This window comes from Columba livia, chromosome 4 (assembly GCF_036013475.1).
Source record: "Columba livia isolate bColLiv1 breed racing homer chromosome 4, bColLiv1.pat.W.v2, whole genome shotgun sequence".
NCBI lineage: Eukaryota > Metazoa > Chordata > Aves > Columbiformes > Columbidae > Columba > Columba livia.
In genome coordinates this window covers 9,119,942-9,144,337 of record NC_088605.1, presented here as the reverse complement: position 1 = coordinate 9,144,337, position 24,396 = coordinate 9,119,942, and the positions used below count along the sequence as shown (strand labels likewise).

At 39.9% G+C, this 24,396-nt stretch overlaps 1 protein-coding gene across 7 annotated transcripts in view; it reads right to left on the bottom strand.

Moving 5' to 3' along the window:
* Nucleotides 1–892: 892 nt before the first annotated feature.
* The window catches only part of NSD2 (nuclear receptor binding SET domain protein 2), a 103,651-nt gene continuing 80,147 nt past the window's right edge, over nucleotides 893–24,396 (bottom strand). For 5 of the 7 annotated variants that reach the window (XM_065060365.1, XM_065060368.1, XM_065060364.1 and 2 more), the window contains 13 exons: nucleotides 16,275–16,406; nucleotides 15,113–15,236; nucleotides 13,896–14,096; nucleotides 13,030–13,209; nucleotides 11,819–11,975; nucleotides 10,900–11,105; nucleotides 10,354–10,457; nucleotides 9,827–10,096; nucleotides 9,614–9,730; nucleotides 7,702–7,843; nucleotides 7,209–7,315; nucleotides 5,406–5,610; nucleotides 893–4,535 (listed from right to left, as the gene is read on the bottom strand). In XM_065060365.1, the coding sequence (XP_064916437.1) occupies nucleotides 4,267–4,535; nucleotides 5,406–5,610; nucleotides 7,209–7,315; nucleotides 7,702–7,843; nucleotides 9,614–9,730; nucleotides 9,827–10,096; nucleotides 10,354–10,457; nucleotides 10,900–11,105; nucleotides 11,819–11,975; nucleotides 13,030–13,209; nucleotides 13,896–14,096; nucleotides 15,113–15,236; nucleotides 16,275–16,406 (2,214 nt within the window). In that variant the 3' untranslated portion in view covers nucleotides 893–4,266. Of the gene's footprint in view, nucleotides 4,536–5,405; nucleotides 5,611–7,208; nucleotides 7,316–7,701; nucleotides 7,844–9,613; nucleotides 9,731–9,826; nucleotides 10,097–10,353; nucleotides 10,458–10,899; nucleotides 11,106–11,818; nucleotides 11,976–13,029; nucleotides 13,210–13,403; nucleotides 13,636–13,895; nucleotides 14,097–15,112; nucleotides 15,237–16,274; nucleotides 16,407–24,396 lie in introns of those variants that run through there. The other 2 variants (XM_065060366.1, XM_065060369.1) reach the window with 2 other exon arrangements.

Here is a 24,396-nt window from a genome sequence, read left to right as displayed (position 1 = left end):
GCAGCAGCAGAGTCAGCTGAGGGAACCCAGCTGTGGGGGTTAAGTGGCTGCTGCCCTCAGCTGCTCATCCTCCTCTCCCCAGGAGGGGTGTTACTGTGTTTAAAAAACCAAAAATGATCAGTTCTCTGATCCCTCTCAGCAATGTCAGATGAATAAACAGATAGGAAGAGGGGTACAGCATCCTCTGCCACCAGATTGCCCAGAGAAGCTGTGGATCCCTGGAAGTGTTCACGGGCAGGTTGGATGGGGCTTTGAGCAGCCTGGGCTAGTGGAAGGTGTCCCTGCACATGGCAGGGGGATTGGAACTAGATGAACTTTAAATGTCCCTTCCAACCCAAACCATTCTGTGGTTCTCCTCTGGATCAGCAGCAACACGGACAGTATCTCTAAGCATACCCCAAACTCCACGACATGGGGAGAGTTCCCCGTATCTTCCCCCATAGTAATCCATCAGTAGCAAAGCAATTTTCTGAAATGCTTTTAAAAACCCAGCTGAAAAAGCAGCCAAATTCAGACTGAATCCAAGGGGAGCAGCACCAGTGACAGCTGAACGAACCAGAACCGGTGGAACCTTTTGGTTCCAGCTCCGAGCCCTCACAACCAGGGAAACAGTGAGCGATAGAAACCAGCACCAAGAAAAACTGTGATAAGCAACACTGTGAAAACAAGCCAAGGCACAATCATTATCACCTCCATATAAGCTTAAAACATTATTTCCAGGGAGTCTCTTAGGAAGTCTTGGGGTGTAAGTTTTCACGATGAAAGAACAACGTCCAGTTCCCTTAGTACCCAAACCATGCTTGCTTAGTATCATTTTTCTTTCTTTAAAGAAAAAGAAATGGTGCAAAAATAACTATATAGAGGCGTTTACCAACAACAACAAAAAGGCAACTTCTTAAATAACTAGGAATAGATTTTAATATTTAATAAGACACTGAAGTTTCTCAAGCAGTCAGACAAGGAATAATGTGACTCGATGTGGAAAAATCCCATTCATACATCTTTCAAGATATTCTGCTTTTCCAAGTAATTAAAATAAAATAAAATAAAAAATCCAAACCAGAACAAAACTAAACACTGACCATGAACACAAAGCTATTGAACAAAACAGACATTTAATTTGATTATTCTTCCTAGATTGTACGAAAATACATCTAACATATTCAACTGAAAATTGTTTCCATGCTTGCTCATGTGATAAAAGACCAACACGTTCTGAATTGGGCTGTATCTTGTATGTACCAGCTTTCAAGAGTTTGCTGGAATAAAAAAGAACAAGGCATCTTTCTGCTTTGATGGGCAAGATACTAAGAACATAATTTCACGTCACGTAATATGCCATACTTAGATGTTATTTAGATGTATTTCTAACAGAAAATCTTTTAAGTTGCTGAATGCTAAGAAGTATAATGAGGAAGCTTAATTCTTCAAGAGTATTTGAACAGTGGGGGAAGGAAAATATGGAAACAACTTTTGTCTTCTTTTTTTTTTTTAAACAAAACTTCAGCCTAATTTCCCAGTGCTGCAGAGTAAGGTACAGAAGCCTTCATTAAAAGACACCTAAACCCCACTTTTCCTGATTCAGAAACTAAAATCCTACCAGATTACCACCTGAGTGGCGGAGCCGAGCGCATGGTCAGTATATATATTAAGGGAGAACATGATCCGCGTTTCTTTTAAAGATCGGTCTGCAAAGGATGCGATGAGCAGGAACGAATTCCCAGCAACTCAAAAGCAAACTCCTAGTTTGCAGCCCCGGTGCCAAAAGCCTTCGCTGGCCCAAAGAGTCGAGAAGCGAAGGGCAGAGAAGAGGCAGCAAGAAGCAGAAAGTCAAAGAGCCGCTCGCTAAGGTCTGCTGGTGTCAATGTAACGTTAGGAAAAGAGCGCCGAGAGGGACTGCTTTGAACGCCAAAGTCTTTTATTTACCCACAGACAGATACAAAATAGGTGGTTTTCCATTTTCCTGTCTCTTGGGACCTGGGGCAAATCTGTTGCTGGGTGCCAGAGCTGGTACACCTAGATGTGAAGAGGGAAAAAAAGCGGCGGAACAACTAAAAAAATTAACAAATTATAAAAGCAATGGAATGTGAAGGTATGGTTTTATAATAACTTATTTAAAAGTATTCTTAGAAAGCCTTCCTTATGTGGTATAGTATCCAAAGAATGGTCCCAATGACATGAAGTTCCTTCATTTTGTTTAAAAGCGCTGAGAAAAATCTTTCTGCTTTACTACCTGATCTCACTTTCCTCCCCTTAAAACCCGATATTAGAGAAACACACATAATACCATTTTTTGGGTTTGATTTCAGGCGCAGGCCTACGCTTCAGTCCTGGTTTAACAAATATCTATAATATAGGGAAAGTTTCCTTCAAAATCAATTAATAAATCTTGATTTGTAACTGGAGTGCAAGGCTTGGCATACCACTTTAAAAAATGCTAACATGTAACACTTCCCCCCGTTTTGAAATGTGCTGTTTTTTCAACATTATTCAAAAAAAATTACCTTTCCAACAGTGTTTATAAAAACCGATTAAAAGAACAAAGCAGTTGTTTGGTCACAAAATAGAAAACAAAGACTTCAGGATAGGGCAACGCTACATTTAAAACCTCTTTCAATGAATATCTTCTAATAAAATCAAAGTTTTTACGTGTTGGGAACAAATGGGGATTTCAAGAATTCCAAATCTAAATCTGCAATCAAACCCTGAAGAAATAACTCTGGGGAAAAAATTAAAAATACACTTTCATGAAATAGCAAGGCTTCATTTTCAAAAGGGCTACACAGAGTTTCCTGCACTATTAAAGGCAAACTAAGCTAGAACATACACAAATCACTAATGGACATGAAGGCGCACATTGTGTTTACACAGCCTAGAGAACAACGGCACAAGTCAAAACTCAATTTGTAACGGCGCCCAATCGCGCAGCAATGACACGCAATGGGAAGAAAACAAGTAAAGACGTTTTTCTTTACTGTTTTTTCCTCGTTCTAATATTATTTCCATCAATACTAAATCCTGTATATTTATCTCGCTGCAAGTGTGGGAACCTAACAGGAGCAGAGAACTCAAAGTGGCTTTGCTGACTCGGCACGGTGGCGATAAGACAGTCGAGAGCAGAGTTTCCAAAAGAGGAAAGAACAATTTTAAGCAAACTGCCAAGTCAAGTAGCCAGATTTATACAAACTTTAGCAAAAGGAACAGAGTCAGGTTAAATTTCAAATTAAAACTGTGCCTTACATACTACATACATACATACAAATCTATTTTAATTTGTTGTTTTGAATTTAGTTCTTGCACTTCAGTCAAGTTTCACCTTCTGTTTCATTCATGTTTGGTTTTTGTTCCTTGTTGACCATTTTTTGCATTATCACCAAGTTGTAACGCTTGGATGCCAAGCATTCCAAAGAAATGTTGGCCTCTGTGCTTTACTTGACATTTAAGTAATTATTTCAAATAATAGGTTTTGTAAGATTTGTTGTTATTTTGACCTAGACTGCAAGACAATGTCTCTCTAAATCCAGACTTGTGCAGCGCTGCAAGATCAAGTCACTTCTATTTTGCTGGAATGAAATACAGGAAAAAACAGTATAGAAAAAAATCTCTTCCCCTCTCTGGTACAGGGTGTGCCTTTCCCACCACACACTGTATTTGTGCTGGAAGGATAATTAAAAACATATTTGTTTGAGAATCATTGGAGAGCTATTTTATCAGAGCACGAACAAATAGTTATGGGTGTGGTTATAGCGAGATACGCACCTGGACGGTGAATGGCATTCAAGCACTTGCTCAAAAACACACAAGGCAAGCAAATCTCAGTGGGACCACAGACCAAGCCGTTTCTTACTTAAAAGGACTTGAGAGCTAATAACTTCTTTCAAGGATACACTATTTTAAACATCTGTTGGCTGACAAATACTATCTCAAAAATCTATGTTTACGCCTACCTGCTTTGATTTAAACCTACCTCCAACCTGACAGTACTTTGGAGGGAACCTTTTACATTCGTAATAATTCAAGTGTAACTGTAATGCTGAGTAATAAGTTTGGTTTGTCCTGAAATTTTCTGAACTATGCAGTTCGTTATCAGTGCAGAGGCAGCAGAAGACTGCTGTGGTTGGCTCAGTGGATTTATAAAAACAAAACAAAACAAAAAAATCCCCCCCATGTAACCTTTACAGAATATATGTAAAATTGTGTCCTTCCCTGGTCATATTCACAACTTATCTACAAGATAGTGTTGGCAGTAGAAACTGCAGTCCATGACTATTTGCATTCAGCTCTCATCCATCTGTTCCTCTGCTTTCTCTTAGGCTTCAACTTGTTCAGTTTTTTGCGGGGTTTCTCAGTCTTCTGAGTTTCAACAGAATCCACCCCGAGAACATGTTCAGAGCAGCATAATTGTCCATTCAACATAGAGTTTAGTACTGTCCCGTCTTGGTGTTCCTTGCAGAAGGAATTTGGGCAGAAGTGGCAGAATGAAACAGAAGGTTTGCCACAGACATCACAGTGGTGCCAAGGACACTCCCACTTCCCTGGGGTCAGAAACAAAGAATGCATTAGTGGGGGACTAAAACATGTTGTTGCCTTTTACAGAAGTTTCATGTTTTAGCAGCTGAAGAATGCATGACTTCCCTGACAAAGCACGATGAGACAGCAACTACCGTGGCTCAACTCAAAAATCAAAATGCTACATCATACTTTTAAAGCTCAACTGACAGCAGTCAGCAGCACACTTGACACCCTCTTGTTTAAACGCAGCAGTCAGCTCCAGCTAGCAAAAGTTACTCAGGTTTTACTCAATAGCATCTTACAGAACTTGCAGGCTGGTAGAACATCCAAACATCCAGTCAGCTGCTCACCTGTTTGTTGCAAGTTTTGCTCAGTGTGCTTTACCTACAGACACTGTTTTGCCCCAGCAGATTTTACCAGCCGTTGGTTTACTTGTTTCTGGGTACCAGGCTTTGCCTGCTTCACTTCTTCACATCTCACTCGACACGGCTGACTGGAACTCCTCTGGTACCTGGAACTGCAACTTGACATCTGCTGCCCTTAATGTTTTCCTACTCGCCTTGTTCCAGATGCTGCTGCTATTCTTTTGGCTTGAACTCAACTGGTCTCATGCATTTTTTAGATGTAATTAACTTCCCTGTGACAGGGCCACAGTGCTCCTACCAAGTGATGCACTCAACTGCCTACATCGGTAAAACAAAAGGCTCATTTTGCCAGAGAAGCAGGAGAAAGATCATCAGCTTTTTGTCTCTGTACTCCTACACGATGCATGAAAGCCCTTGCCTTACAAAAGGTGTTTTCAAGATAACATTCTTGACAAGGTTTCAGTGCAATAAATGAGGTACCTGCACAAGCTGTTTATTCCCACAAGCTGAAGAGGCAAACCAACTCACCGAAAGGACGTTTCACCAAACCAAGGCAGGAGAGATGATAGGCTTTAGTACAAGATTTTCTGTCGCACAATACCAGCTGGCCTCCGTCACCGCAACGGAAACAATCATCTTCAGATTCTTTCTTCCCTTCATTTTTCGTTCTGCGTCTCCGTGTTCTCTTTTTGGTCTTTTTGCCTTTTTCTTCTGAGGCATTAGTGGAAGAATTCTAAAAGAGTAAGAAGCAAATCTGTCAATGCCAGTCTTGCAAAGGAGAAATATTACACAGACCTATCGGCATGCCCGTCAGACTGTGCACACAGGCAAAAAGTTGTGTTGGTGCAGACCTGCTCAGTGTCTCACTGTACCTGCCTGTGTTGATTAAAAAAACCCCAAAGAACCACACTGGCCCACGTGAAAAGCAATCTTGATACCAGATCTTGTCCTTACAATCCCTTCCTACTGGAAAGCTCTTGCAGTTTCTTATGACTGAAAAAAGGCCTTTCCAATTTCCAGTCCAGTCCTACTTGCGGCTCTTCTACCCCCATTTTGTTCTTGCACCACCAATCGCTTCAATATTCATTTTTCTCTTCCAGTTGTGTATACTCATGCTGGAATTACTACAACCAACCTCTATTTCCCTTTGAGGAACAGAGAGCAGAACTTCAGGAGCTGTAGCTGTGCTCATAATGCCAGAAAGAATATACCAAACCATATCCCTGTTTCAGTCTGACATTTTGCTGCTTGCACTTCACCAAATTACATAAAATTAATTCTAGATGTTTTTCCAACATCCGTACCATCATTCCCTCCCCCTCGCCCCAGCAATCAGTACCTACTTTATTTAAAATTAGCCCACTCTATCTACCAATGCAGACAGCCCTGCAAAACTGAACTGTAACATTTCATTTCTTCATGGCTGTCTGCGTAAATTGATCACAAGCTTACACGAAACCCCGCTTAAGCCGATCCCTTCACAAAAACCAGCTATCTGAATTCTGGAGGTTTTAAGTCCACCCTTTGAAGTGCCTGACAGCGAGCAGTGTGAAGGTCCACGCGAAGGTGCAGCCTTTCTACATCCACAGGTGAGTACACTTGTGCCTTCCCTTGCACCCCTATGCCAGCCCTTCAGGAAGCCCCATCAACTTCTGCTGGATTACAGGTTTGAAATTAACCTGACATGAATCATACTGGTCATTTCTTGATGTAATTTGGTATCATTTTTTCGTCATTCCAAGCACACTTTTTTTTTATTATTCTGTTAAACTGATTTTTTTTTTTTAACAAATCTTAACAAAATAATCATATTTTAAGGTTTAGATGGGGGAAATATAAACTGCAATGGCAGAATAATCTCAGTGACTACAGTCAGGCTCATTTTTAGTCAATTCTTAGCTTCCACAACCCTTCCCCTCTCCATACTTCAAATGGGACTATGAAGGTTATTCCTGCCACAACCACTTGTTTAATATGCTATTGATTCCAGAAGCTAGCAGCAATACCTAGCTATATTTCTCATTCGGGACCCAAACTAATTAATTTCTCATAGAAGAAAATATTTTAGGGTGTTCCTAAAATCCGCATCACCTGCTGTACTATTACAGCATAAAAATGTATCCATTAGCACCACGGTTATGTTTGGCAAAAGGATGTTTCCATCTTCCCAGCAAGGGAAACAGTAATATTTCTCCTCAGAGGACAGCCAGCATCTGTTCAAGCAGCACTAACCCTTATCATAAACCAAAACTGGTCCATCAACACATACCCCAAAATTCAGAACAAGGCGGGTAGACAAGACACCATAAAAACTCTTGATATATTACTTGCCTTTGGTCTGTCCCCAAGAAATCCACTGCAGTTTGGGGCACCACATTTGCAGACTGTTTTTTCATTGCCCAGACAGTCAAGGTTGTAATTAAAAGTCAGCTCTGTCCCTGAGTGAGATAAGACATAACCTTTTTCATTATGAAGGACAAGAGAGTGAAATTTATCACCATTATTACAAAAAAAAATGAAAGCTTTCATTATCTATCTTCTGGCTTTGTACTTGCTTGGTGATCTATTATCATAGCTATAGATATATATGGATATATGTGTGTGTCCATGCATGTGCGTACACAAACCAGAACATATTTACTTTTAAACATTCTTCTTGCCATACTCCTTAAATTTATCATGGTCCCTTGAAGAAAAGCTACAGAAATGTTGTTTGCGATCTCTACGAAAATATTTGCACTGATTCAGTTAAGCCATGACCGTCCCACTCATAACCGTGCAAAAGGTTTAACGTAGGGAATTAAACCAAAACCAATTGGTATACCTGCAGGAATATCACACACAGCAAACAGGCCGACACGAGTGTCTCCATTTACCGTCCATTTTAGAGTTTCACAATTTGGTTGGCAGCTGTGATTCATAAAACGAGAATAGTTTCCTTTGGGGCCAGCATCAATAATACGGTCCTGGAGATCAAACCAGCAACAGAATGAATGTTTTTTCTCCCCCCTCACAGAAAACAAAAAAACCCTATAAATTATATCAGTGGTTGCCTTCAAAACAGCCAAGGTGTTGCTACCCAGAAGCACACAAGCAAATGTGTTGTATTGAAAACTGTAGTGTCTCATGTGGCCTGGAATGGGACACTCCCAAAGCAATACTCTGCTCTCGCTCACATTGCCCCGGAACTCATCTCAGCCACGTGGCAGGACAAGTGATCTTGTGAGCACTGTGGTGGGCATGGTAAGAACCCTCTCCCTCCCAAAAGCCTCTAAAATCAAACTCAGTCCATTTACCTTTTACTTTCGATTCAGAAAACTGTGATTTACAAATATGGTGCTTTACGGTATTTACAAAGTCACCCCATGATTACTTGAAGAGTAATTTTACCAGTTTTGCACCTGCTTGCTTTCCCCAATTCAGTCTAGTTTAAACAAAACCAAGCTCTGGGTAAACTAAAAAAATCCCCATCCCTACACACAATTGCCTTTTAGTTTCCATCTCCACCATAACAGACATTAACAAAATAAAATGAAGTCTTGAAATAGCCAGAACTGTGTTTCTTGGCAGAACTGCTTAAGAAAGCTTTACTTATTTATGAAGTATTATTATAGAGTTTCCTTCTAACTCATTTCTGTAACGCACACCTATGGTTGTCACAACTATGCGCACATACATCCAGCCACTCCAACTGCATGTGCAGCTCAGCCTCATAATAGCACAGGGATTTTTGAAAGATAGAGCCACAAAGACCATTTATTAACTATGGTAAGAGACAAATACATGTTCAGTTCAGATATTTAACACACTGACATCATGTGCCAGTTTAGTAAAGGGGTGAGAAACTTCAAAGAAACACGGTTTCATCATTCTCGGGTGATAACTCCTGTGCAGGAGCTCCTTGGTTACAGGACTAATGAAAACAGTAGCTGTGGAAATACAGAGCAGGACAGTGTCGGGGAAAAAAAAGTGATAAGGACTGAAAAAATATGCAGGACTGACAGCCAGCTCTTGTTTCTCCCCTAAGCAGCTGTTTGGGGACTGAAGCAGTATAATATATATAATCAGTACTCCCTACTTTCCAGGTTCTCCACTGTCTTCACCTTCTCAGGAACAAAATACGCAGAGGTGTGCAAAAAGAACCACAGATGCTGGATTAATTTCCTGTGTTAATTAATCTGCTGGATTAATTAGCTGCAGAATCAATTTGTGGAGCACTGGCTAGCTACTAATGTAGATAGTGCTTTCAGAAAAGAGCTTCTACAAAAGCACAAGCCTAATTTTGATATAAACAAAGGAAGGGACAGATTACTTCAAAAAGGATTCAATGCCTAATATAGGACACAGCCTTAAATATATTCCACACTACTCTCAAGTGAGAATTTTCTTTGTTATTGTTGAAATTTTAGTAAAAGGATTGCTAACAGTAATTCTTTCAACTGTATCATTACTATTTCCCAAAACTTCACAACTTCCCCTTAAGACTAGAAAGAGAAATTCTTTTTTTGTACTTGATTTCAAGCAACAAAGCACAATTTATAAACCTTAATATATACTTTCTTACATTACACAGCTAGAACTAATAAGATGCATTATGGAGCAAGCAGGCACAGCGGACAGAACATTGCAAATATATGAAATTGTAGAACATCAAAGGTAGCACGTGACCCACAGAAGGAAAAGATACCCAAATAAAGTTATAATTAAATAACGGAAAAACATGTAAAATACTCTACCTTATCAATCGTTAGCATATAGAAGTGGGTAATGTCATTTTCGTGTGCATATTTGATTCGTGCCATACACTCCTCTTCATCAATCAGCTCACCGACATACTCATTCACAAACTCCCCCTGAAAGATACCAAGTATCACTAGTAAAGTATATACCAAACCCACAAACAGCATCGCGAGCCACTGATGTATCTGCTAAGCAAGAATGATTTTTACCTTTTTAATATCCCTCTTAGCGACCAGACCCCAGCCTTTCCCGTCGGTTTTGATGATCTTTGTCTCGGGGTACTGGCGTTTCGTAAAGCACTGGTTTTGGCACCGTTCTCCGGCTGGACAAACTTGTGGGTGGCATTCGTACATCAGCATCCGATTGAGGCACTCGGAGTCAAAGCCACAAGGGTTTTCATCTGTGGGTTTGCAGTTGCACTTGGGAATCTCAGAAATGTCAGCAGTATATATCTGTACTTTGCCACAAGGTTTATTCACCTGAATAATACATTAAAATTGTTCAAGCATCACTTTAAAACATATGAATTTATTTTAAGAGTTATTACAGTGGTTACTAATTTGGTTTTGCAACACTAGATGTTCCAATGGATGCAAAATTTCATCATCTCATGACTCTAAAAGCACAATTAGCAGAACATCATCACAACCTCTCCTCCCCATCCCACCGCTCTGCTCTTCTTCTCCAGTGCTGGCTTAAACCTTTGAGCATCCAGAGTAATTCCCTCAAACTTTACCTTAATATGCTTGTATGGTGGAGGTTTACGTTCACTTTCTTGGGTTTCTTTGGCTTCTCGCTGCAGCTTTATTTCTCGAAATCGAGCTTCAGCTTCTTGCAAAGCTAAAAAAGAGAGTTGTATCAACAGAAATGCTAGAAAGAGGATCACCCCCCCAAGCCGACTTGCACATTCCCATGTGTGTTAAACAAAGAATCATCTTTTACTTCCTAGATCCATCATTCCATTTTCTTGCAAACAATGCTTCTGGAGTATCAATTGCATCTATCAATTCTACTCTGTCCATCTCCCATTTACACTCATCATTTCCTTTCCAGAAAGCAAAAATCATCAGAAGTAATTCCAATTAGACGCTGGTCTTTTACAAGCCATGAAAATAATGCTTTCATTCTAAGTTAGGAATAGCGACTGCTGCCCAGGACACTAAACCAAGTTTTAAAATTCAATATTGTAAAACAAATGTACAAAACCAGACCCCAGGCTGTGTGTGAAGAAAGTAAAGCATATATATCACAGTATTATTTTTGTTTACGTTTAACTATGTACCATTTTTGAAGACTTTTCCAATTCCTTTGATCCCCTGGTATCTACTCCCCCTGTCACCCTCCATATAGGGGAACACCCGCGCTTGGTGTGTCCAATAGTAATCCTTAGAACCAAAGAAAAACACAGGAAATTCTCCAATTTCATGCTTCATTTTCTGGATATTTGGGGGAACATTTTTCGGATGGCAAACTTCTGCAGGCCACCATCTAGCACAGAAGTACAAAAAAAAATATATAGCATTTTAGTCAAGCTGTTTCTGCAAGAGATGGTTTAACAAAATTCCCCTAAACAGCAGTAACTGATTACTACTTCCATGATCCAAAGGGATTTAAAATCCTTTCCTCTCCCCACCCACTAGGCAACAATACAGGACTAGAAAAGGAAAGCCTGACACTCAAACCTGCCTGCAAGACAAGCATAAAGCTCCTTGCATCTGGTTAGCAAACCCACCATCTTTAACAAGGTCTGCAATCACTGCAATTGTCAAAGATCAAGAGACAGCTGATAATATCTATTAATGCTTCCTCAGATAAACCCCACCCACCTCTATCTCACTCAAATCTCAGTGAAGTCTAAACCACTGACAACCTGAGTGATTTATGTCCCAGCCTGCAAGGCAGTAATTTAGCCAATTACAAGCGACACCAGCTTAATTATTTGAAGAGATCTCTAAAACAAGAGGGGTTGAAGGTTCACAGGCTGGAAGCAGATGTCAGAAGACTACAGGAAGTCCTGGAAGGGTTAACATCTTGGCCAAGAGCAGCAGCAAAGCTACAAGTCTTTGAACTTGAAGCTTTGCAAAGAGATGGGGTCCCTAGTTCACTCTGTGCAGCAAGGCTGGCCTACAGAAACAATCAGTTGTATGATCCTTAATTAAACATGTTGGTACTGTAAAACAAAATAAAGCCGTTCATCAGACCTGTAGTTTCCCAGTTTAACCCAAATAATATCCTGGAAATGGAGCTTCTTCCCTGCCCTGCAGTCGTTACAATACCAGCTCCCGTCTGGCATCTCAATGTTCAGACAGTCTGGGTGAAACGCTGCCGGACACGACTCGCAGCACAACAAGCTTCCTCCTTCAGACAGAAAAGAAATTAAAAAGGCTGAAAAACATCAAGACAAGAATAAAAGTTTTGCATTCCAAGCAGGTTCAAAGCAGCGCGATACAGATGTGGTGGGCTCAGTTAGAAAATAAGTGGTTAAAACATGCTGGCCTGTAACAAATACATATTGTTTAGTTGTGTACAAAACCCAAAAGGTCCTCACTAATTTGAATGCCTGGCAGACTCAGATTAGCAATACATACAAAATAACAAGCAAGCTAGCAATAAAAAAGCCAGAATAATGCACCACAAATTATAATTACTTTGTTTTACTTTAATGGCTACAATATATTTAACGTAGTTTAATATATATTGATATTTCACTGTATGCAAAACTTTAACAACAACAGATTTCTCTTTTGTTTCTTTTTCTTTTCCTGGGGGGAGAGGGACTGAGGTTGTTAAGTCTGTTCCATGAATTATCAAGTGGAAAGTTGGCTGCAGCTTAAAAGCTGCTACGCTGCATGTAAATTTGTTAACAGATCAGGTAAAGTTTCGCTGCTACAGTTTAATCAGCACTATGCAGTTTGTGGGTCTCAATAAGAAATGAATTTATTGTACAACACAAAGCAAAACACCCTTAATTAGTGGCACTCCCAGCAACAACTAATACTGATTCAATTTGCCGTCTGCTGCTAAACTAAAAGCCACTCTTAAAATATTTATGTTTTAAAATTACATATTAGCAATAAACAAACACAGAAAGCTTCAGTACATTGAACACAGGGGAAAAAACAGAGACATGCTTCTCATTACGTGTCTCTGGTAAAGAATTAGATCAGGCTTCTGGTTGCTGGACAAAGTCCAAGTAAAAACGTTCTTTAATAAATTATATCTGCAAAAAAAAGATACTCAAAAACTTGAAGCAGCACAAGCCAACCTGAAGTTATTTCAATACCTAATGGAGCCTAATTTAATATGCCACATTTCCAATAACTTTGTATAAACAGATTGGTAAAATAAAACTTAAACTGAAGAACAAAATGTTCTGATGCTGCGTTTATGAAAGAGTTTTCCATCAGTTTACCTTTGGAACACACAAAGCACCAGCTCACATTGACATGCGCATGATGACTTTTTCCTTTCATGGCAGTGAAATGGTTGGTACAAACAATGCTGTTGGAAGCGATGACTGCACATCCCGCAGCAATGCACACGTCTCCAGCATGGTATGCAACAGGACAGCGAACACAACGCATCATCTTTCCTAGCAAAGCAGAACACTGCCATGTTATTTTTGAACAAAACTGATTTATTATTTCAGATAAAAAATGGTAGTATTGAGGCAGCCTACACACACACAAGTCAATTATGTTTTCAAAGTCTGCACATCTGCATTTATTACAGCAACAATAACGAATTAACAAAGGTTTTTAAAGAACCCTACGCCGAATTTAAAGCACTATAATATTTAAATGTGAAGGCTTTAACTGTGTGCACACCAGGGCAGACAAGCTTTCCTCAGTCACGCAATTTTGTCTGCGGATGCAGCCCAAAGCTGAAATTATGCACAGAATCCGACGTCTCCACATCCGTTGCGCTTTGCTGCAGGATTCGTGTGTTCGTGGGTCCTGCCCTCACTCTGCTCAGCCTGTCTCTCCTCATCATATATGCATTCCAGATTTCATTCTCTCTTGAGAAGAAAATATGGTTAACTATAGATAATTGAAAGCTAGTGCTATATATATATATATATGTTTAAAACGCCAAACACACAAACAAGGTAAGTACTAACATTGACTAAAAATTATTCAATTATTTTTTTTTAATCTGGATCAATCAATACTCCATGCATGCCTGAAAAATTACAGCTTGCAGCTATTAAATGGACAGATTCCTTACCTTAACATACCATCAACAGACTTAATTAATCGGTCATAAAAACGTAACTACCTTTTGTAATCCGTGGATGTGAGGGGTTACTAACATGACAACTCAGGCAGCTGTGGAGAGGACATCGAAACCCCCTGTTCTCAAACACAGTAAGGTGAAATTTTTTCACACAAGCTTCATGGTAGAATTTTCCGCAGTGGGATACGACACAGCGTTTCACATCTGCCTTTCTCTCTTTACACACAAAACAGGTGTGCACACCTAGTGGCAAAAGCAATAAAAACGTAACTCGTTTTTCATCCAAACATGTGAATTTAAAATGCTTCTGTTGTGAGCTTTTGTTACGCATGGGGGAGCTGCTTTTCTTTGTTTCAAAAACTCAAATCAAATTCTATTATTTGATGCAGCAATCTATTTACTTTCACTCTTTAGGGTTAAATACTAAGCTGCTCAGACACAGATAAAATAAAGTTACAATGCAGACCTACTGCAGTTCAAGTGAACACAAAACCCAAAGCCTCACTGATCTGCTTTTACGTGCTTATTTATAAGCCTCAGTATGCCAGGATGACTGTGAATTTTATCATTATTATTATTTTTTACAAGCAATGATATAGCATGATGGGCTGTCTGTGATCCTGTGCAATTTGAAGCAGGTCCACAAACCAAAGACAAACACACCCTCTAATCTTCTCCCTGGACTGCTTGGAACAGCTTTGTTTTGAAACAGCTTGTTCCAATGAGGTTTACCACGTGTACTCAACTGAGCTTACGAGCAAGAACACAAATCTTTTCACATAAAGTTTTGAGATTAAGAACTTCCAAGCAGTTATTATAAGATTAAAAACAAATGAAATTAATAGCAATAAGGCAGTCTTTTAATAGGAAAAGCAAAAGACTGATATAGACACACATAGGGCTGAAAAAAGGACTTAAAACGTTTCACTTGCTGCTTTTTTCCTAAGATTTCTTAAGTCTTTGTGACAGATTTGAAATCTAATTTGTAATTGTACTCAGAGAGCAAATATTCTGTAATTATTAAGACAATGGAATTCAGGCTAAATCAGCCAAGTTGCAAGAGTTCTCACTGAAAACACTGAGCTTTCTAAAACGTGGCACACTTAATGGTACTACAGGAACTCCCACCCTGTGAGGCACCAAAGGATAAATATGGTTTCTCCAGAGATACATAGTCTGTCCAGGAGGATTTCCTAGAACAACGTATGGGAAAACTGCAGCTATTTTTCTTTTTAATTAATAGAAAGGGACAAACTTGCCTGATGTACATTCACTACAAATGAATTTTCCTGCTGGTCTTCCAGAGAGCCCAAGGCAGCTTACATGAAAAGCTCGATAGCAAAGTCCTTCACACAGTAGGAGATCACCTGTTTTTTCACACAGCTTTTACAACACAAAGGCATTGAATGTTAAAGAAAAGTTCATATGTGGAAAAAACTGTTTTCTTTATTCCTTTTCATTTATTGCTCCTCAAAAAACTCTTTTCCTGTTGTTGAAATCAAATTTAACAAGTGAAAGATAATTTTACAAGTATCATCACACACCCTGGCTTCAAGTTGAAACAGATAATAGAGTCATCAAACCACTAGAAACATCTCTCATAGAACCATGGTTCATGAGTAAATACAATCTGACAGAAAAAAGGAAAAGAAAAAAGCTTTAAGAAATTTTCCCCGAGCACAATGATGCATCTGAGTAGGGTTAAAAAGCATCCTTATTTTCCTTTTCCTTGGCAAAAGGCACAATGATACTTCTATGTCCGCGTAGTTAGCAATGACACATGCATAACTAAAAATGAACAATAATGCTGGCAGAATTTACGGGGTTAGCCAACATTTAGAGATAGATACAACCTCATCACCACTGTATACAAGAAATATTACTGCTTGCTCAGTCTCATGCAAACAAATTTGGTCTGTCCATTTGTACTGAGGTATCATTTAACAGTCTAAGGACTCTTCTATAATAGTTTGAGGAAGCTTTTTGCTTCCAATTAGCATGCCACACGCACGCTGCTACCAACACACCCTCATGATCTCTGCTGCATGCAGACACACAAAACCCACTGGGTTTTACTTCCTCCTCTTCATTAACAGGTGAGCGAGCAGCTCTCCTCTCTCATTTAATTAGTTACCTGGCAACACTCATGCACCTGTTATACTGAGGTGCAAATTGTGCTTATCTTACAGATCTGGAAACCCAAGCAGAAAGCCTAAGTCACTTATCGGAGGTCAAGAAAAAAAATAATAATTAGGAATAAAGAATTCCATTTACTGGCACAGCACTCTCATCACTACCAGACTTCTCTGACACACACAATAAACCTGTTTCTGGCTTCATATTGTCATTTTCATATTTAAAAAGACCTTTTCTAGGAACCCCCCGAACACATGGCTCACTGCCCCAGCCGCCATCTCTCACCTGACACACATATTCTTTTTTTGTTCCTGCTCCTCGCTCAGATTTTTTGGATGATATAGACACTTCGGTCTGAGTTTCATCAGCACTTTCATAGGGAGACTCTGACCGCTCATCTCCTTGGCCATCGGAGATCTGAAGATTAAACAGACGTGTTAGAGAGATCACAAACAGGCTGCAATTCAGATTAGCAGATTTAGGCACACTTTCAGTTTTGTTTCCCCCACCTTTACAAAAAGCTTGATTAAACCCAGAATATGCATTTGTGGAAGTCTCATGAACACGACTATATAACCATCACCTTCACCAACTCAACAGCAGCCAGAACAAAACACCAAAGCTTCATAATACAGCATTTTATTTATACCTCAATTCTGCAATACAGTTAGCCAGTAACACAGGGATATCTTCAAATGCCTCGAATAAAGTTTGATTCCGTGTCTCATGAGAGAGTAACAGGTAATTTTAGAAAGAAACTCGGTAAACTTCAAGCTGCATGTGACACATATACCAACGCATGTGCATTTACTCTGACACAAGTATTCCCCAAGGAAGTGGGAACACTATGGAGAAGAGAAAGAGAAGAGAAAGAGAAGAGAAGAGAAAGAGAAAGAGAAAGAGAAAGAGAAAGAGAAAGAGAAAGAGAAAGAGAAAGAGAAAGAGAAAGAGAAAGAGAAAGAGAAAGAGAAGAGAAGAGAAGAGAAGAGAAGAATTTGCTCTCTGAATATGTTTAAAGAACATTACAGCTAACAATGAATACAAAATACTACAAAAGGTAACCTTGTTATGGGTAAATCTTACATAGCAGATCTAGATGTATTTAAAATGGAGAATTTTTAAAAAATATTAATCAGTTAGAAAACAAAAACCCCAAAAAACCCAACCAAAGAAAAAGCCAAAAAACCCCACCAAAACCACCAACAAAAACCAAACTCAAATAAAAACCCCCAAACGAACAAACAAAATGAAACCAACCAACCAACCAAAACCAAAAACCCCAACAACCAAAGTAACATATTTAAAAGAAAACACAGGGCAGTTTTCAGTTCAATAGAATTTAGGCAGAGAACGGACAACAGAGTCAATTGTCTTATTTCACGTTACGCCAGAAGATGCAGAATTTCATTTTCTTGCCCCAGATGGTACGCAGTGAGTTGCATATAACTAAACACATTCTCCAGAAGAGCATCACAATTTGGAATTGCCTAAGAAACCTGTCACTTCTCTTCGAGCTTGTTCTAATGCTTATTCACACATAGCACCAAAAATAATGCCTCATGTCCCTTTTAAGTTGTCTAACTGCAGCTCACACTTGATGTTGCTTTCTCCAGGTATTTCAGCTCTATTCAAAGTCCTTTGGAACCAGGTATTTTCCTCCTGTGGAAGCGTGCTGCAATCAGACCCATTTCAATCCTTTCTGATACACCAGAACATCCTCTAATTTTCTCCCTAAGGAATTTTTTTCCAGCCTCAAGACAATTTTGGTGGGTTTTCTCTAAACCTTATCTGTGCTTTAAAAAGGTTGTTGAAAAATCAGGCTAGAGAACTGAAAGCAATAGCCCATTACAAGTCTAGGGACAATAGCCAAAGCAAATCAACGTGCTGCTCTTCTTCAGCGCCTCTGTTCTGCTGGGTAAGGATCTCCCAAAGTCTTTTCAATAAAGCTCTGAAGCTCACTGTAAATCGCTGCCGTGCTCAAGAGACCATTTTGCCAACTGCCGTTTGTCAGGATACAGACACTCGTTCTATGAAGAACTTGCTTTGTTTTCAGACATATGATCTCATATTTATCTACAGTAAAACACACTTTATTAGAAATGGCCCAGCTTACTTAGTAATGGATACAGCTATGTGCAACCGCCCTACCAGCCAATCTCCATGTAATGTGCAAATTTATTAGAAGTGATTTATTTTGAAATCAGAGAGAAAAACGTATAGCCAAACCAGGCCCAGCGTTAGTCTTTATAAAATCCCTTTAGAAACACTGGGTTTGAGTGATTAATTCTCCCCGTTGCTGCCAGCTAACTTGCATTCCTCCCTTTAACATTGACTGTCCTTGACCGTATTTAAAAACATTTTGTAAATTGGATCAGATTGATGGCTGTTGGTTGTCTTTTTTTTCCCCCAGGGTTTAAATACATTTCCCCTGTGCAAATGCATACCATGAAAGCCATTTGTACCTACATTTCACCTATGAGTATTTCTACATCTGGAGTGATTTGGAGATTCTGCCCGACCCTTTTAGAAGTGGTTAAAAGAAACTGCACATAAAATCATTGCTTCGGGCAGGCACCAGGAAATCTTTGTCCCCTGCAAGCAGCTGTGAAACAGTAACCTGAGTCCACGACCAGGAGCAGCCAGTTCTGGCTGGAAGGGGCAGATAAAGAAAGGTAGCGTGGGAGTTCGGCGAAAACACAACCACATTTTCCCTTGTAGTTTAAGTAAACTCAGCCACACGCTTATTGCTGTTGAAGCTATTTCCACAGAAACATTAATTAGTACAAGCAGTGCACTGCTCTGACATTTGTAGTGCCTCATTATGTTCCTGTTTCAACTAGCCAAAATTAGTCATGTTTAGAAAAGAAAAAACTAAGCTAGAAGGTCTTAGACATGTACTGCTTTTCTACTAAACAGTATGCTTCATGTTCTAAACAAAACAAGCAGTCTTATGTTAACCTGACACTACAGTTGTCCCCCCATCTTTTCCCCACACCACAAAATACACCTAAAACCCTGCGACAAATCATTTGTGCAGCACACCTTAAGAGTTAAAGTCTTCTTTCCAGCAGCAAAAGCGACACGGTCCTGCCCCTGAGGAAAGTGCTGCTCTTCCCCCGCTCACTGCTCTTGGAGGCAGAGAAACAAACCACATCCAGTGACAAATATATTCAGTCACAAGAGAATGATGGTTGTTTCAAAGCAATGGTTTCCTAGCTTTTCTTTGGTTTATATACTTGTAAAATGTTCAAATGCAGGATGCAGAAAGGCATCCCTATTGGGAGATGACAGCTTTTCAGAAACCCCTAGATACAGGTCACAAAATCTGAGCTATTTGTGAACCATAGGTTGACAGGTGTTTGCCTACAGAACTGCGATTTTACCTCAGGATTACTGCACCAGCCCTTCATTTAAATTAAACAGTTACTGAGCCAAAAAGGAGCAGTGCCGGCAACAATCAAACTCTATATTACAAATGCAACCACAAACCCCAAATTCTGTCAGCCCATTCAAGGTAAAGCTTGCCAATTTACACCTGCTTATAGAGTAATGCCGGCTCTCAAGCATGAATCCAACACACAGCATAAAATACCTTTGGTTCATCAACCGTATTGCCACCAGATGGTGAGTATCTTTCCAGATCTCTCCTTTACGGCTGTCAGAAGCCGCACACACTTCACAAATCAAATGCTCTATTAACCACCAGTTTTTCGCTACGCAGACAAGCCCGGACACCTGCTCACTGCTGCGGTTCCGAAGAATCAATATATTCCTCAGAAGCTCAGTGATACGTTTCTACCGCCCGATGCAGAATGCAGCTCTTGGTCCCTGCGACCACGACCAAAGCTTCAGCCAGCACATCCAACAGCCGCATCCAACATGTAACTCACGCACAGTGTCATTTGAGAGCTTTCATATTGGCTAATTTTCGTGGGCTAATAAAGGGGGAGGCTAGCGGATTATAAGATAGGAAAGCATTTCCTCCAGATAATTCAGAGTTTGACCCTCATCTCATCTTATATCTTGCCGAAGGTGAATCACCACCAGCCCTCTCCCATTGCAAATAACCCCTGGTCCATATAACCACCTTTTGGAAAAGCTGTGTCTGTGTAGAGAGCCAGAATTCAACAGCTCAGCTCCCAAAGTTATCCCGAAAAATCTAACGGGAATAGGGAGGTAAAACCAGCGTCTGCCCCTTCAGGCCAGCGCAGAAGAGGCTGAGACAACCCGCACTTATCGTTTCTCAGAGAGGACTCACAACCTAGTGCCAGGTGGAGCACAAGATGGTTGGGAGAACTATATCTGTACCCCAGGCAAACTGCAGCGGCACTAACGGGTTCTGATTCACCAAGGGGACAGTTGAGTTTCGCAATGAAAATACCTTGATATGGAAGCAGTCACTAACTAAGGACGATTCACAAGACGATTGCTGGAAACCAGTTCATGCAGACGTGAAGCACAGCCACCTCTAAAATGAAACATAACGTTTTTGGGGTTTGTTACCACAACTTTCCATAATGGAAAGTCTAATAGTTTACATGCAAGTGCCCAGATCACAGCATTCAGTAAAAATCAGCACAGGTTTCTGGGAGCTTTTTTCTTTAATTGTTGAGTTACAAACTTAAATCTTTCCCTTGTGATCATGCCAGAGCTTGTCTTGTCCTTACTTTTGTAATATAATCTCCTTAGCAAAGTAAATTCAATGTAATTAAGTCTTCAGATATTCAGGCCAAGGTTCAAAGTAATAAACATTCAGATTAGTGGCAAAACCTGTTAATTTGCAATTTGTAGCGATTGCCATTTTGCTATTTTATGCCGTTTTACATTTTGAGTAATTTCTCATTTCTCAAAAAGGCAGAGTACTATTTTTAAGAATTCAAATTTAGGGGAAAAAAGGCAAGGCTGTTCACTCCAGATTTATAGCAAGTGACAAGTTTCTGCAATGAAATCATACCCGAACTGTATAATCATCTCCACTCTTCATTAGCAATTAACGATGCTGTTACACCAAAGACAACCTTCTTCTGCTGAAGTTAGTATAATCACAAGCACCATCAAAATTTACATTTTGCACAAAGGCCAAGCTTTCCTTCCCATTTCCTTCAATTACTGAACATCAACATTATTTTGGGAGGATTTGCCTGTAGATGCTTTCACACCGCGCTGCCTGAACTCAAAGCAATCGGGTGGTATTTCAGCAATCAAACGCAGCTCTTTCTACTGGAAACTGCGCGTCTCCTACACAAGCGAGAGAACTGGCCTAAAAACCAAACCACGAGCTTTGCTCTCCATTTGGGCTGGGCCAGAACTTACTTCATGGATTAACGAGGTTCAGAATACAGTTGCTGGCAGAAGCGACAGATTCACAGTCAGATTGCCAAGGCAATCTTTCCTTTCCTGCATGTATCAGTTATTATTCACTGCTCAGGCACGTAAGACTTGAAGGGAACACGTAAGGACACGTGACTGCATTTTTCCAAGTTCTCTATAGCTTTGTTATTAGAAAGATACTCGTTACCGACTTAAACTGGGACAAAATTTTGGCATCTCTGTAAATTCTTTGGGTTTAATATTATATTTTTACCTGTGAAAAGATACAAATTGTGGCAACATGCCATTCATTTCAGAATTGGGTCTACTCATCTCAAGGTATGTTGATCGTGTATCTCACACTACACTTCAACTGTTCTTTTGGCAATAGTTACTCAGACCCACAACAGCACAGGAATCAGCCTATCAAGACCTCGTATTGCGAAATAATTTTTGAATTTTCTTTTGAACTACATGCTAAAGTTCCCTGTTTACAATAACCAAAATAAGCGTTTAATGTATTCTTTCAGACAAAATCAACCTATTTTTAGAAAGCCCATTCAAGAACGCTCATACAAGCAATCTTCAGCATTAATTCTTAACTGAATGAAGATGCTTTGCATACTGCAATATTTGATATATAAAGCCAGATTACACCAGCAACTGCCACTGAATACAGAAGAATTAATTGCCAAATATAAGGATGAGATTTACTTTTGTTTTACTGCTTCCTGAACTACTCCTCTTGGTTTTGTGCAACAGGGATACATGATGTACATACAGACGCAAGGACTGTTTGTGGAATAACGGAGTTTCCTTCTCATGGTTATGTTGAATAAGACTTTGTTTTTGATGAAGGCCGCTGGGCAGGCTAAGAGGAGCAAACGTGTGTGACTCTGTGTGTTTAAAATAAGAGTTAAGACTCTAGAGTATTAAAAGGAATTAAACTGAGTAAGCTACGGGCATTTTGTGAGTTTATATGTTTATATTCTTAATTTTGTCTCTTGATTCAAGCTCTCTAAAAAGATGTGGGGGGGCAGGAAGATGATTTGACAGAAGAATTTTGGACAAAATCACTTCTCAAATGTTTTTCCTACTGCAAGACTTTCCTCATTCAAAGCTGGGAGGATAAGCACTAATATAGGGAAACACTTCTCGCACCATCTAAATGGTGAGTTCAATCCTACAGCAACTTCTTAAGCATATTTTGCAACCAGGTACCCGATTCCAGCCTCAGCCACACACGTCAGCAGAAATGTGAGCCCATTCTTCATTCCCTCTGGCTTTAAGAAAAAACAAAACAAAAGAAGTTGGATGCAAGCTGGTATATACACTCAGCCCGCATATTTCTAGAATCACGTGGCTGAACTCTGCAAATGGGATCGTTAGTTCCACATCTGGATGGTTGAAATTTCAGCTGGCACCCAATCATACTGATAGACAACAGAACAAAGGATAGCCTGGAATTTAAAAATTCAAATGAACCTGTGTTTCAAAGAAGCAGGTGGGGATGAATTTAAATACTTATGTGGACATTTGCTCCATCCACTCACATACTTGAGGAAAAAATTGGTTTTCTATCTAAATTTTTCTATTTCCTTTCAGACAGCTCCAAAATCAAATAGTAAATACCAGGGCCAGCAAAACCATTACACGGTAATTCCAAAGAAAAGCAGGTTCGGCAACTCTAGGTCTGGAAATAAATGGATGTACTCATCTAATCTGCAGCCCAAGAATTTGAAAAGATACCGTCGTAAGAACATAAAATGCAACTTTTCTGCTTGTCAAGACTGGGACTCAATCAGCTGTTGAGCTATTAAATGTGCTTTTTGTTTTAGGCTTAGGATTAAGTCTTCATTTTCATAAGATGATCTATCAAAACATCTTTGCTGGCTCAGTGTCACCCTGGGGGCAAAGAGAGGGTGGTGGTGTCTTCTATTTTCTTCCCTGTAAGCACCTCCTGGCTAAAGGGCGGCCTAGAGGACCAGAGCAACAATATTTGTCGAGGCAAAACCTCGCACCTCACGGAGCAGAAGTTTCAAATACCATTTGCTGTGTGTTAGCAACTGCAAAGTGAACAACACTCATGCTTCTGTGCTTATCAGCTTCGCTAGGACTTCTCCTCCCCAAGATCCAGGTCGGACAAGCTCTCCCTGCCCAGTGTTTGAAGGTTCAAAATGAATTTGGAAATTTGGACTGAAAAAGTTGCTAATATTTATGTATCTATCTACGGGAATGGGTTCCAATGGTTACTATTCCACCGGTCACACGCCTTTTCAGGTTTTTCTAGCTGCCAACGTGAAATTTTCATTAAAGAGAAATTCTTCCTCAGAAAACTCACTTTATTAACTCAGTCGGTCTTATAAGAATACTTATATTACTCATATATGCTTGCTTAACAGCACTTCTTAAGCATTAAGCATACAAGGTTTGGTCTTGGTCATCAAAGACAACACTGTGCTTCTGTCACATTGGGCTAAATCAGTTATAAAAGCAACCGAAGGGCAAATTTTTCCAGAGCCAAAAAAGTTAACCCTCCCGCTTCCCCTTGTTTTACTTGACCATCTCACATTTTACAGTCCCAGCTGTAGAACATCAAACGGAAACAATACCCACTACATATACTTCTTTTAAAGCTCGGGGTATATAAAATGAAAACAAAGTGCTTTTTTCTTCAGTAGGAAAGTCACCTCCATGGCAGGACCCAAAAAAGGGCCCACCAAGAGTGACCGATTGCTATTTCCGAGCTGCCTTAAGACTCCCATCCATCCCCTCTCTCAGGTCACCCGCTGTCTTTAACAGACGTTGCATCTTTCCATAAGGATTTCAGAAGCATGTTTCCACGACTTCTGAATGCTGTTGGCTATTAAGTTCCAGTTTGCTTAAAACTAAGGGCACTGCTACAAGCTCAGGCTTCCTGACAGGACTTTTAAAGTCCATGAGTGCTAAACCAGTCACCCAGGAGGAGGAACAGGGCTGGTCCGACTCAAAGCTTTCTCTAAAAAGCTTGGATTATCCATGTTCTGATAAGCAAACCATTTAGACTTTCCACAGAGAAACGCCAACTGCATTTTTTTTCTTATTAACAAAATCTCAG